Raw genomic sequence first — 15,005 nt, 5'->3', positions numbered from 1 at the left:
TGTGGCTTACACAGCAGCATTGAGCCCCCCCACAACAAAAGGCTGAAATCCCACTACCTAAAGGGGAGGCAAAGGGAGGACGCAAACCTGCCCTTAGGCTGGGAGGCCAAAGGGACTGTAAGGCACGTAGCACGATCTGGTCTCTCGTGAATAAACTGCATCCTTACAGACATGCACAGGGCTCAGGACAACACAAAATGTTACTGAGCACTGCAATGAGACCATTCAGAAATAAAAGCGGTTGGATTTCCTGCTGACCAGTCCAGGTCACCCACCCACACCCAGAGCACAAGGATTCGGTTCCCTCTAGTGCAGGAATACGGTACTGCACTCAGCATTAGCATACTGTACACATCCACTCCCATCCCAAGTCTCTGCCCCGAACTGTAGCTTCAGCGGCGCTAGAACTCAAAACCACCAAGTTTAGTAATAATTTTTATTACACAGTTTAATCAACACAGAAGCTCCATGAGCCTTAATTAAATATACAGATGTTTGTCTGTCAGTAACACATAATCTTGCACCCGGAACCTGAGAGAGCACAAGTCATCAAATTTCCAAATTCAACAATATCCAAAACGCAACCTTATTTGTACGGGAGAGGACTTGTTCAACTAAACTCCTTTAAATAACTGGTCCGTAAACTGCAAACAGTAATCAGCAGGGTGTGTGTGTGTGTGTGTGTGTGTGCGCGCGCGCATGCGGGTACAGGTGTGTAGGTTGTGCGTGTGTGTGTTTCAGAGAGCGCAGAGACTTGGTCACAAGTCAGGCAAGAACAGAAACCCTCCTGAATTCATCTGCAAAATAAAGATCAAAGGCTTTTCGTTTCAGAGCCTAATGAGTTAAGAATTTAAAAAGAATTCGTTAAGGGTTTACGGGACCAAAACCCCTTCACGTCCAACGCACACATCGGTTGGAAGCACAGGGGAGAACAGGAGTTGTGCGGGGGGGGGGGGGCAGGCGGCGGGGTCAGTCCTATGAGGACACCCCCTTGGTCTTCAAAATACCAAGCAATGCTTTCCGAATCGTAATTATGATGGTGGACAGGCCATACACAGGCAGACCCTGTTAGAGACAGGAAGCGGCGGGGAAAGGGGAGTGGCTGGGGGCGGGGGGGGGGGGTCAAAGGTCAACATTTGCAGGTCAAAATATGTACAACATGGCAGACGGGCAGCGCCACAAACTGGCGCGGCAAGGAGTCATGGCTCACAGAAGGTTCTCCGAGGGCTATCAAACCGGATGTTCTCACTCTTCCTTCAAAGCTCTGCTAGTCTTAGCCGGCGAGGAGCCTCGCACTCCCAGAGCTACATGGCGTACTTTTGTGTCCATTCTCGAGCTATTCTGTTGTACCTGGAAACAGGGAAGGGAGGGTTAGCGTTCGGGTTTATTACAGGATTCCAGCAACCATACAGCCTTATACATGCAAGTTATTCCATAGAGAGGTCAGTGTCAAGTAATGTCACCTAGCCGTGTGTACAAGAACATTCATTTTCAACTGAAGTGTAGCGTTCAATTACGAAGAGCCAAAATTAATCGGTATCTGGATACAATGTTACTGATCTGAAATGCGCACTGTGTAGAACTGTTGGCCGATGTATCGGTATGACGCAAGCCCCGCCCCCCCCGGGGGACAGACACCCCTCTCACTCACTTTTCCCTGTCTGTCTTGTAGATGCGGGCTATCTCGGGGACTAGCGGGTCGTCCGGATTTGGGTCACATAGCAGTGAGCAGATGGAGAGGAGAACTGGGGAGGAACCGCGAGATGGTTGGTCAGCCGGAAACAGCAGGCAGCAGAAGCACAGGACGGCAGGCGCTGGCGTGAGTCAGGGACACGGGCAGAGCCAAGACCCAACAGGGCAAACGCTACACTGACAGCGATGAAGACCTCACAAGCTAAATCTAGTGTAGGGATAAAGCATTTTGTTGCACCAAGACCACCTCAACAAAATATTTCGCACATTCGAGCATCGTGGAACACAGTCATACGACTGAAAACAATGATGTAATAATCTTCAGTTAGTCCATGTTTCACTACGTCATCTACTCATTTCCTGGGTGAAAAATCTAACAGAAATGTAAAACAAGATCAAGACAAGGCAGCGGTCAAGCAGCCCAGTGTGGCCTGGCTGGTAGGGCCTCGAATCCCGCGGCCATTTTAGCGCTCGCGTCGCCGTTCTGCCTTCCAAATGTCACGCACGCCGAGAAGCGATCGAACTTCACCCTCTCTTGATGCTATGACATTTTCTTGACCACTTGTGAAGCTTACGGCCCAGACATCAGAGCACATTCCGCTTTGGCGATTCGGCAAAGAGCACTGGAAAGAACTAACATTTCACAAGGCTTGCCGTTTGCTACTGTAACACACGCCTCTGACTCATAACACAACAGACGTACACCGCGCCACACAGCAACAGCATCTCCCTACCTCATGAGAAGCCAGAGAAACATCGTGGGGACCAGCACCTGCGTGTCCTACATACCTTTGGAGATGGTTAATGCTGGAGACCACTGCGATCTTAGGATGTCGAGGCAGATGCTCCCATTGCTGTTGATGTTTGGGTGGTAGATTCGTGTGGTAAATGCCACCTGGAAGCAGAACGCAAGACATGGGTGGGGGTTCAGCTCACAAACGACGCGTCACGAGGGAGAGAGAAAAGGCAGTTGAAGTGCCACAGATCGTAAACTGCAAAGACAGACCGAACAGCCACAGTCAAAGTGACTCTAGGCAGGTCTTGGTTTTCAGTAAGACAGTCAGTTTGTACCAGGTTGACGTAGCCCTGCCTCACGGCTGGCTAGGCAGTGAGAGGGGGGGTCACCGGCGAGCTCACCTTTGGGGGTTTGAAGGGGTAGTCTGTGGGGAAGTGAATAGTCAAGAAGAAGACCCCTCCCTGATAAGGACTGTCGTTCTGCGGAAACACAACAGTCACGTCGACATCCACACGGCCGCAACACGCGAGCGCCGGAAGCTTCCGTTAGAGACGGACATACTTACAGGTCCCATTATCGTGGCTTGCCAGTGAAACACTAAAAAAAGAGAGAGGGAGGCAGGATTAGCGTGCGAGAGTTAAACTGAAGGCTTACCCCAATATCAAAGGCCGCGGAAAAGATTCACGTCGCCCGTCACATTACTATTCAAAATCCCAAACAAAATATTTGGAAGCGTTGTGGTCACCCACATAAGGTCCAGAAAAGGTGTGGCCAATCTTATCCGCAAAGGGCCGGTGTGTACGCAGGTTTTTGGGGTGACCTTTGGGTCAGCTGTTCACACCCAGGTGTGAGGACCCTTCCGCCAATCAGTCCTTTAATCAATAATCTAAAATTTGCAGTTGCAGCGAAAACCTGCACACACAGCGGCCCTTTCTGGATAAGACTGGCCACCCCTGGTCTAGAAATTTCCAAATTCGGCATTTCCCAATCTGGTCTTCGGGGACCCACTCTAGGTCCACATTTTTGCTCCCTCCCGGCTCCTGGTGCAAAAACGTGGACTGTGTGGGTAACCAGAGGACCGGATTGGGAAACACAGTTCTAAAGGCTAAAGAAAAGTTACAAATAGCTTTTTATTTAAGGATTATCTCACACAGCCGTCTGGCAAACGAAATAGGTATACATGGTCAATTTAAACATTACAGCTGTGTGTCTGAGAGAGCGGGTACTTACTGTCATCTCCAACAGGGCCTGCTGAGCACTGGGCTGGCGGGTCGCGTGCCAAGTCATTCAGCTCCTAAACATCAGAGGAGTCCTCATGAACAAATCGACCCTCGGAGAAACTCGAATGGAAACAGACCGTCTCCCAAGGCCACAACCAGGCAGACCCACACACACCACTGGGTCATTCACTCCTGTGTCATTCTGAAAGCCTGCAAACACTGCTATGGTGCGGAGCAGTCACTGTTAGAGGAGCGTCACTTAACACCGAAGGCTGAGGTAAGCGCACAAGCCTTCCTCTCATCCTTCTTAACGTACAGCACGGGATTTTGGCGAATGCGACACCCGGAAAGTGGCATCTCATCAAACGTTAGCGGATTTAATGACAAATGGAGAACACTGTCCCAGTGAAGGGAAGTACAACCTGTCAAAACAGGATGTTCTCACAGTCACAGGATATAAAATCTGGTGTAAATCCTTGAGAAAAAAAACATTTCTACACCACCAAAAGGGACAGGAGCCTATCATCGTCACAGGAGGGCAGACAGGCAAGCCCTTCACAATTCAGTGAAGCAGTGATGATGATCACAGATTTGCCTGATTTCCTACTTACACAGTAAGTTGCCGAATACAATATATCGATTCCCAGCACCACGCTGGAGTGTGTCCTCCCCACCCAAGCCATGTCCTTGGATAGACTGCGGCATCAAAGTTCCAAGTTGAGAAAAGGAATGCAATCCATAGTGGGGGCGGGGGCCCAAACCTGTCGGCCTGTGCCGCTAAATCCCCCACCGACCCCAACACAGGCTCCTGTATACAGTGCGCAACTGTCATCCCAAGCGAATTATTTTGCATTGCACCACATGTCATTATTCATGCAGCCAATCACGCAGTTCCTGCTACAGATGGAAGCCGTCGACGTCGCACCCTGTCGGCTCGTCGGCCCCCGAAAACGTGCACAGACCCGTCCACATTACAGCAGCCTTAATTTGACCATCAGCCACACGCCGATCTTTATCAAACACCCCTTTGAAACTTCACGCAACCGTACAACTGACCACTGCGCCATGCAGATATAGAGGCCGGCTTGTATCAGCGGCTGTTTATGAATTCTCAGGGCTACAGGGGAAACAAACAGGCCCATCTGTCGCTGAATTACATGAATAAAATAATTTTTTTTTTTTTTTTTAAATCACCACAGAGCCCGATTCTGCTGGTTTACACTGCTGGTACAGCATGTATTAGACAGTTCGTAGGTAATGCATCTGTATACACAAAAGGAACACAGATACCAAAGAGCTTCTCAGCCAGTTCTAAGCTACACAGACATCCTCAGTACCTCTGATGCCATCTGACCATCAGTAATAATGACAGAACGTGCGTGTTGGACCTGGAAATTCCCTTTAAAACACACAATGCACATCACCTCAGCTGGGCGGCACAGGAGGAGGGGGGAGGGAACTCGTTACAGACTGATGGGATTCCCTCAAAAGCTGATTCTAACAACAGACCTCAGCTTCGTTTGAGTCAATCTGCTTACAGCGCATTACAGATAGTTTCAAATAAGGATTAGCCACTAGATGGCAGTATTTATTCTACCGGTTAAGGTCACGTTGCATAATCCTATTCAACCACCCATCCACACTCTTAACAGATCTATGACGCTAAAATTTAAGACACATTCATTGTAAAAAAAAAAAAAGCTGAAATCAAAAGACAGACTTAAAACCTTTTTAAAAAATAAAAAAAAAAAACAGAACATGCTTTATTGCACCAAGTATATTGACCAATTTAAAGAGATTAGTAAACACTCTGCAGCCATCTAGTACTGCTATTTCTATGGTCCGAATACATTTCTTAATCTGAAGGAACAAACTTTGTATTAGACAGTCAAGACAAATCTTGTTTTTGAAATTGACTATTGGTGCGTTAATGAATTTCAGCATTAAACTCAGCTAACCTTCCCGGGGTCTCCCCAGGATTCCCAAGTGCATGCCCCCCCCCATGATACCCAGCATAGCTAGCCAGCTGCTTCTGCTCACGATGCCTTAAACCAGGGCAGACAGGAGGGATTTTCAGTATGGGAGCCAGCGACAAAGGGGTTACACTTCCTGACTGGTGGAGCAGAGCCTCATCTCGCCACATTCAGCGGCCTCTCGTGACCTCGACGCCGGTTAAACACAGTCCTCACGATCGCACACAAACGGCGCTGCAGCAGTGGGCTGTGTCACCGGCACATACGCCGCATGACTACAATACCACACACATTTATTTTTTATATAGCGCCTTGCACAACAAAGTTGTCCCACAGCTCTTTACAGGGTTGTGTTGTGATACACAAAACGGAGAGAGATAGATAGATAGATACATATCGGGGGAACAAAGGACAGAAATTGAGTAAAGAAAAGCAGATGACAATGGAGGAGAGGAACCAAAAGACTCCCAAGTAAGGAGGAGAGAGAAAAAAAAAAAACCACTGGGGGTCCAAGGGCGACTGGCTGCCCCCTCCCCCCACACCGGGCATGCTAACGTTAATGGAAACAGAAGAGTGAACATGCTTGCTAGAAGGTAGGTATGACTAGATACTGAAAGAAGTGTGTGTGTCTAAAAGGCGAAGAAGTTAATCAGCTTCCTTAAACCGCAGGGCATGAAAAAAATTATTCACTTCAAGCTACGCATTAATATACATTTTGCACATACTGGAGCTGGTCTGCGTTCCATAAGACTGAGGCACAACACTGCTAGTCACGCCCAGAGAAACACCTGTGTTCAGTACCGCCTTAAAACATCCGTATCATGCCAGATATCTGCACGGGCAGCAATCACCGGTATGCCTGAAATGAACTAGAAAGTATTGGGAGCTCAAATACTAGAGAATCTGAGCTTCCTGGTTAAGGTACATTTCTTCATTAAAAACATGACTGCATAGCAGGCTGGTCCATTATGCATACAAGCGGCGAATGACAAAGGGAAAGATCCATTTAACGTAGACGACCAGGTATGACACTTCCGGAAGCATGTATTCTCAACTCGGAGCCCACAAACAACCTGCCAGTAAGGACACAGGCAGAGAGAGTCTCAGGCTCCGGAATGTTTTCAAACAGGGAAAAAAAAAACTGGTTTTAAGTTTGTCAAAAAAAAAGCTGTAGAACAGACACCTGAATATGCAACTTGTGATTTTAAAATCGCTTGATGACAGTGCCTACCTGGCCAGACATCAATGTAACCTAAACCTCTGAGTACAACCAAAAAAAAATAAAATTGATTTTATTTATTTATTTTTTTAATTACCAACTAGGGAAATTACTACGCTACAAAAATCCATCATGACACCAATTAATCACAATTATAGCAGTAAATTATACCAAGTAAAGGAAAGCGAGGTAAACTACTATACTGGATTTCCAAGAAATCGACTGTTCCGAATAACACAACAAAAAATCACGATCACTGCAGTCAGAGTGCAACTGGCCAAATGGCGAGAGCCCCGAGACTCTCATTAGAACCAAAATTACCAATCAAACTCAAATAGGTCTGAGTTAATGCTTAAAATAACGCTGATACGTAGCAGTACCTCGCTAGTGAAATTGTGGAGGGGACACCTTAGTGTGCCCAAATCACTGCCATCAGAAAACGTCAGCAAAGAACATTAAAAGCGGTCTTCTCCATTTAGCCGTTCAGTTTTAATATTTAACCACCTGGCTCGATATCTAAGAGCTACAGTGACAGATTACAGATCGCTCTCATTTTATGGAATTACAAATCCCAAGGCGTCAGGCTCCAAATGGACAAGAGCAACAACCTCGCAGCTATGACCAAACTACAGGGAAAACACACCATCGCAAAACCGGTCTGCATGCAGGGGACAAACCCTGTACAACCACAAGCGGGCGAGATAAAAATGTACTGGCTTTATTCTGAAGAGCTCAATAGCAGCTTCTCAGCAAGCATCTATTTCAAAGGGCTGTAAAGGCGGACGATTTACATATGTAAAGGGACGGGTAAGCTAAACGCCATGGGACGGCCTCAAAGGCAACAGGAACTTGGACAAGCCTGGTGGAAGTTATACAGCACGAGCAAAATCACCGACCAGAGTCGCCTTCGAATTATCCGCCTGAAAGCAGTTCCAAAACAACAGGTCGACGCATTCGCAGCCATTTAAGCCACTCTTTAGGCGCCTCAGGAATTCCTGCTCAATATAAGCCGAACGTATTCGGGTCTCACCAACGCTAACTCACACTTAAACGCTTTCTGTACACAATCGTGGGAGATGCTGAAAACCTGCCCGTGAGCTCGACTTTGCAGCTAGTAGAAAGGCCGCCATAGCTGCACAGTCCTTAAGAATCAGACACGCTGCCAAAGCCAGACGCATCACTTCCGAGACGCCTCTATTTACAGAGGCTATAAAGACACTGCAGAATGAAACCCTGCTACTAAATGATTTCACCAAGTAAACATTTATGGCCCCTCGCATGTCTACGAAGAGGACACCTGAACTACATTCTCAAACCATCTCTCAGGCCCGCACTAGTTTACATATTAAATCTTCAGTTCATGGGTCAACGTGACCTAGGGATAAGCAGTACGAATGGGGGCATTTAGTTCTTACATCGGCCCATCCTTAACATAGCCCCTTCCCCACTGAGCAATGCCGGGACACGACACACACTGTTGTGGGCCTTATTTACCCTGACCTTCACCTACAGGCCGCACGGATGTGGTATGATCACAGCTTTGCAGGTGAAATAGGGACCCAATCGTACCAGTAATAATAATCTACAAGCACACATACCGGTTTCAACTAATGCATCACTCAAGATTAACAGACTCATCTATACTGTCCAATCGAGATAAGCAACCTCTCTGATCCCATACAAAACGTGCAGAAAACGGGACACCAGGAATAACCAGTACAGATGGAAAAAATTACAGGTTATGAGTCAGTATAACTTCAGGGGAACCAACAGCCACCATTAATACGACCCTCACCTTAATGAGATTACCTACCCCTCGCCCTACTAACCACACACAACCCAGCGACACAATATTGATGATTTCAGGTATTGACTTAAGTGTTTAGCATTTCAAAAGGAAGAACAGAAGCGGGCACTCCCGGCACCGGAATCGGGACAGGCACATAACGCCGGGCCCGTGAGCGGGAGACTCGCCTGACCCCCACCTGGAAGCCCCGAAGGCGCCCATCGCTCCGCAGTCCGGAGGCCTGTCTTGTGTAACCGTGTCAGCTCCGACACCGCGGCAAAGGCAGCGTCGGGGAAGCGCACGGCAGTGCAGGGGGGCCGTTTCGCGTTAAGGTGCCATATTCATCCATTTATCTATCCATCTACTGCATGGATGGAACCGCATACGCACCGAAACGACAATGAAGGGCTCTTTAGTAAAGTAACGTTTGCGCGGATCGCGACTATAACCCCATAATCAGTAGATGGGGACGGGGGTACGCAGCTGAGGGGGGGGGGGGCGCGATTAATATGCGACATGGAACAAGTAACGTAGGGGAAATGTAAGCGAGGAGGGCCGCGGAGCGTCGCCTGGTCCGGGGCGCCGCGGAGCGCAGCGAGCGGCCGCCTGCCGTCGGGCTCCGTCGACGCGGCACACGGCTCTTTGTTATTAACATTTCGTCGACAAACCCGGCGTTATGCGTCGTGCGGTTTACGAGCACCGGGTCCCCGGAAAGCGGCGCCCCTCGGCGGCGAAGCGGAGGCCCAGCGCTCGCCGCCTACTTCCTTACCTTATGGATTCTTTTCAGAGCCATTGTTGTGCTTTCGCCGCTGTCACCGCAACGTGTATTATTCTCGCAAAATGGCGTTCGCCTCTCTCTCCCCTCTCGGCTGCCCACTCCCTAAACAGCGACAAAAGCAGAGAAATGTAACCCGGGACCGCTGTGTGGCTGCCGTACGCACTCGGTCGGCGATATAATTTGTAGGCGAAAGCGAAAGACACTAATGCGAAACCTGGGTCCTTCCTCCTGCGGCTGCAACTACCGCATCACTCATTCGACAGCCCTGCCTCTCGCAACCCTTCCGCCTACTAAGCTACTGGCCGGCGCTTTTCAATACCTGGCTCCCCCTAGCCTCTACGTAGTGTTGAAATCCTAGTGGTTAGAGCTTTGCGGGTCAACGGACGCCATGTTGGCTCCGCAAGCGCGGGGTGAAACCAATTGATTCGCATTGCAAAGTTAGATCCAAAATGGCCGCGACCATGACGCGTTTTCATCGCACCTCACCCGCAGGAGAAACGTTTTTCACTTGCTTTTTACAGAACTGGTACACAGTGCACATCATAAATACGCAGATAAAATTCACTCTTAATGTTCTGGTTGAAAATTATTTGTATCCGACGTAGTGTATTTGTCAGCTGAGATAAAATTATAAAAAAGTGTTGAACAGGAAAATATGCGGAGGGATACATTAAGAAATCTCGTTTCGACGCACATTATCGCGATATTTAACAATGATTGCAGATTTAGGAAGTGCCGCGAATGACGCTTAATTATACAAAGGCACAGCACGCTCTAACCAAGTTGTTTTGGTCAGCATATATTCGTTACAGATGTAAGACTAAAACTTTTTATAAGTTTCTTAGGAAAGCAAGTACCAAACGAGTCGGTCAACATAATCAAAATATTGTACACGTGATCCCACATTCAATTAAATTAAATACAATTTAACGTTACTCCTTTTAACATTCCCATCTAACCTTTACATTTTATAGACTTACTGAATCCGTAAGGTTACAAACATTATTCCTAACTGAACATTAACTCGGGATTTCTTTTTTTGTCCAAATGACTGGAAAATGGGACTTGCTGTCCATATCTGGAAAGGGAAGGGTGATCTGGATTGCAGCTATTATAGGGTGATAACACTGCTCTCAGTGCTGGGTAAAGTCCTTGTGAGAATCATCCTCAATGGGATCTGTGATCACTTGCTCACTTACCAGCGACCAGAGCAGTCTGCCTTTATGCCTAAGAAGTCTACCATCGACCGCATCCTGTGTCTGAGGGTTCTCTTCAAGTGCAAACGCAAACCTTGGCAGGGTTTCCTTGGCAACCTTTGTCAACTTTGGTGAAGCGCTTGACTCAGTTGACTGGGCTGCCCTGTGGGAAATCCTCAGACTTTGTGGGATCCCCCCAAAGTTGCTGGACGTCATGGCCGGCCTGTACGCTGGTACTGTGAGTGCTGTACAGAGTGGAAACAGAATCTCTGCATTCTTCCTAGTGCATTCTAGGGTTCACCAGGGTTGTGTTCTTGCTCCTACTCTGTTCAGTGCTTGCATGGACTGTTGGGCAGGGTCGTGCGATCCAGCGGCTGTGGGGCGTCTGTTGGCCAAGAAAGATTTACTGATCTTCACTTTGTCGACGATGCTGTGATCTTTGCAAAGTCAATGGAGGCTCTGACTGGGGCTCTCGAGAGACTGAGCGAGGAGCCTGAGTGTCTGAGATTGCGAGTGTCCTGGATAAAAACCAAGATCCCGTTAATGACCTCTTGGGCCCAGCCATCAGTAGTGTGTCTGTCTGAAGGGAGAATGTCGACCTCGTCGTGGCAGTGACCTCTGCAGTGACATTCATGTCTCTGGTGACTTTTCCTGTGAAGTCAGCAGACGGATTGGGAGACCATGGGGGGTAATGAGGTCACTGGAAAGGGGTGTGTGCCGCTCCCGATATCTTTGCAAGAGGAAGAAGGTCCATGTCTTTAGAGTCCTGGTCCTCCCTGTCTTGCTGTATGACTGTGACAAGGACCATATCCAGTGAGCTGAGACGAAGACTGGACTCCTTCATTACTGTGTCTCTTCAGAGAATCCTTGGGTACCGCTGGTTTGTCTTAGTGTCGAATGAGCGGTTGCTAGAGGAGTCCTGAATGAGGTACATTACCTGCATTGTGAGGGAGCGTCAGTTACGGCACTACGGCCATGTGGCGCGTTTCCCTGAGGGTGATCCGGCTCGCAGGGTCCTCAATGCTAAGGAACTGCTGGACCAAGCCAAGGGGACGCCCACATAACACCTGGCTGTGGCATGTAGACGGTCATGTGGCGCGTTTCCCTGAGGGCGATCCGGCTCACAGGGTCCTCACTGCTGTGGACCCAAGTGGCTGAACCAGGCCGAGGGGACGCCCACGTAACACCTGACTGTGGCAGATAGACGACCATTTCCAGAGGGTGGGACTGGACCACATTTCAGCCCAGGGGGTCGCCAACTGGGATCCAGTGGTCTTTCAATGTGAGGTGTACCAACACAGTATACCAGTGCCTTCTCTCCAACCTGACCTGGCCTTTCTTTATTTTATTTGAAATATTATTAGGTGTGTTTGTGTGTGTCAGAGATATTAGGAAGTGAAAGCTGGACTTGCACTAAATAAAATGTGTGTCCTTCAATGACCTGTTAAGTTGAAGCACTTTCTTGTTCAGTTATGCAAGCCAGAGACGATGAAGGCCATTCCAGACATACTTGCTACCCACACTTATCACTGCTATAACAAGAACACTGTTCCATATCTGCCATGTCTGTCTGTCAATGGCACATTTCACACATAGGCTATAATATCTAATGCCAATCTTTGTATTCTCTCGGTTCACTAAAAGTTATATCACAAAATAATGTCCCGGCAGGAACCCATCTGTTTTGCATGTTTAACGATCATCAACTGCTGAAATCTTGAATGCATTTATGGCATCTTACAGTGAGCATCAAATCAGAACATTCTGTCATGAAATTCAGCACAGTAATAAAAACCTTATCGTCTGCCTGATATGTAACAGCTGTCCCACTGCTATCAGTGATGAGTGTGAGTGGTCTGCCTTTGCTGACAATCTGTAGGCCAAATCATCTTAACAACACAGTGTCGGTATGATACGGTGTAGCGTCCATACCTGCTTAATAAATTATAGTCAGAGGTAAAAAGTAAGAAAGTACAAAAACGTCAGTAAATTTTTTTTGTTGAGATTTATACTTTACTGGAGTATTTCAAGTTGTTGCAACTTTTACTTCACTACCTTCCTGAACCAAATAACTTTTTACTCTGATACATTCTGCATGAGACCATCGTTACTTACCCAATTTAAAAATGACTATTTCTTACAAGCATCCAGCGTACCTCAGCTGTGTAGCAAATAGATGAAGTTGGGGTTTACCTGGGTAAATTATATCCTAGTTATATTCTGATGAGTGATGCAATAGACATAATGAGATACCTTTATGCTAGATCTGCCAGTGCTAGTGCAGACTGAGCATAATGTGCGTTATTTTAATCTTAAAATGTTGGGATAAATGATAATATTGGGTTGCCACACACACACACACACACGCACAAACACACACACACACACGCACAAACACACACACACACGCGCTCGCACACGCACGCACGCACAAACACACACACGCGCGCGCACACGCACACACGCGCGCACGCAGACACACACATTTGAGTAGCATATTGGCGTACCTGTATTTTTTACTTCAGTATGAAATTTTAATATTTTTCCCACCACTGATAATATTGATAGATAAATAAAAATTGATAAATAAATAAATAAATAAAATAAATGGTCGACATTTACCTTTAATTCAGGTTATATGCCTAAATAAAAGTATACTTTTAAAAATAAGTGAGTCATGAGAACATTTGTAAAAAAAAAAGAGCAAAACAGGATAAGCGAAACAGCAGATAGCTTCAGCTTTTGTTAACGCCGCTACAAACAACTGCGGCAGGAAAAATACCTCAGACCACAAACATAAGGAAACGAAACATAAGCAAACTAAAAAAATTGCCTACATTAACAATTTTATTGGCAAAACAGCAATGGCAGCAGTTAGTAATAAAGAAAGTGAATTGTTACTTCAGAGAAAATATACTGGATTATTAAAAAGATTCTGGATTATTTTTTATTAGACTTAATTGGCTTTTTTTTGTTTTTTAATTCCTCGCAGTGATTATGGCGCAGTAGGAAATCTGTGTAATGGGCATCACTTCAGTAAAGATTTATAGGAATAAATCTTGTCTTGGGTATGACGTTAAACCGCATCTGGCCCTGCAAGCGGTCCTCCAACTTAACAAATTTTTTTGGGGGGATTGACACTCCAGCCACCATAAAACTGCTCACAACTGCTTGATACAAACAGTCACGATACCCTTCTGCTCTCCGCAGGAGTAGCTGTGTTGCAGCCGCCCACAGGGAGGGTTAGGGTTAGGAAGGCTGCACGTACCATGAAGGGGATGGGGGAAAGCCTTTGGGAGCCTCCTCCCCGGATGAGTTGTATCCGTTGGACAGCCAATAGGGTCGGGCCTGTTGGGGATCGGGGCTGGTGTGGCGCTGAGGCTTTGCCTGCTGCTTGGCGGCACTCGGGTCCCAGTTTGAGGGCGGCCCATCCGGGTCGGCGTGTGGAACGTCTTGTCTCCCTGGCAAGATGAACTCCTTCCTCTGCTGTGGGGGAAGCTTCATAAACTCCGCATTTAGTAATTCAGTAAGCTACCACCTACTAGGAGAATGAGGCTGGACTTAACCAGACTTGGGTGTGACTGCTGACTCTAACGTGATTTGAGAGACCTTCCGTGATAAGATCCTGAAGGTTGCAGAGGGTTGTGTTGGTGTTGCCAGTGTTCCCAGAAGGAGATGTTTCATCTCGCAGGGCACCCTGGATATTATTGAGAGAGTCACAGCGCAGGACTTGGTGGCAACTCCAGTCTGTACCGGGGACTGGGGAGGACGGCTGTGAGGCTCTGAGGGCAGATAAGGGGGTGTTTGTTAGAGAAAACTGTGAGCAGGTGACACACTGTCTGTGGTCTAGTGACCCACGTCCTGCTTACTTGCAGTCAGGGCAAGTGATGGTCCAGCAGCTGTGGGGCGTCCGTTGGTGAAGAAAGATTTACTGACCTTGACTTTGTCAATGGAAGCTGTGATCTGGGCTCTTCAGAGACTGAGTGAGGAGCCTGAGTGTCTGGGATTGTGGGCGTCCTGGTTAAAGACCGAGATCCAGACACTTACTGACTTGCGACTGGTGACCCTTCTTATGAAGTCAGCAGATGAATTGGAAGAGCAAGGGGGGTGGTGAGGTCACTGGAAAGGGGCGTGTGGTGATCCCGATATCTTTGCAAGAGAATGAAAGTCCTTGGGTACCGCTGGTTTGACTTTGTGTTGAATGAGCAGTTGCTAGAGGAGTCCTGAATGAGGTACATTACCTGCATCGTGAGGGAGCGTCAGTTACAGCACTACAGCTATGTGGTGCGTTTCCCTGAGGGTGATCCGGCTCGCAGGACCCGAGCGGCTGGACCAGGCCGAGGGGACGCCCACGTAACACCTGGCTGTTTCACTGTGTGGTGAGTGCCACAACGCGCTGCATCAG

General features: G+C 47.7%; 1 protein-coding gene across 2 annotated transcripts; it reads right to left on the bottom strand.

Moving 5' to 3' along the window:
- Positions 1–422: 422 nt before the first annotated feature.
- On the bottom strand, positions 423–9,732 carry LOC125719974 (ubiquitin-conjugating enzyme E2 D2). 2 transcript variants are annotated; one of them, XM_048994890.1, is made up of 8 exons: positions 9,619–9,732; positions 9,396–9,506; positions 3,659–3,722; positions 2,994–3,025; positions 2,830–2,907; positions 2,482–2,587; positions 1,652–1,745; positions 423–1,350 (listed from the first exon to the last, which is right to left on the bottom strand). In XM_048994890.1, exons 1-8 carry the CDS (start codon positions 9,658–9,660, stop codon positions 1,305–1,307), a joined length of 573 nt encoding a protein of 190 aa, XP_048850847.1. In that variant the 5' UTR covers positions 9,661–9,732; the 3' UTR covers positions 423–1,304. The 2 variants fall into 2 exon arrangements, with proteins under 2 accessions (XP_048850847.1, XP_048850848.1); XM_048994891.1 differs by having other exon boundaries at positions 9,396–9,697.
- Positions 9,733–15,005: the final 5,273 nt, after the last annotated feature.

The sequence above is a fragment of the Brienomyrus brachyistius genome, chromosome 24 (genome assembly GCF_023856365.1).
Source record: "Brienomyrus brachyistius isolate T26 chromosome 24, BBRACH_0.4, whole genome shotgun sequence".
Taxonomy (NCBI): domain Eukaryota; kingdom Metazoa; phylum Chordata; class Actinopteri; order Osteoglossiformes; family Mormyridae; genus Brienomyrus; species Brienomyrus brachyistius.
Note: the sequence above shows the minus strand (reverse complement) of the source record. Positions and strands in the feature narration are given on the sequence as shown.

What these genes read in the sequence shown, in the direction of transcription:
- LOC125719974 (XM_048994890.1), bottom strand. Translation starts at nt 9,660, where the DNA reads ATGAGTGATGCGGTAGTTGCAGCCGCAGGAGGAAGGACCCAG. An exon ending in CTCTGAAAAGAATCCATAAG is followed by an intron (nt 3,723 to 9,395) that starts GTAAGGAAGTAG and finishes TCTGATGTTTAG; the next exon opens with GAGCTGAATGACTTGGCACG. An exon ending in AGGCCCTGTTGGAGATGACA is followed by an intron (nt 3,026 to 3,658) that starts GTAAGTACCCGC and finishes CTCTTTTTTTAG; the next exon opens with TGTTTCACTGGCAAGCCACG.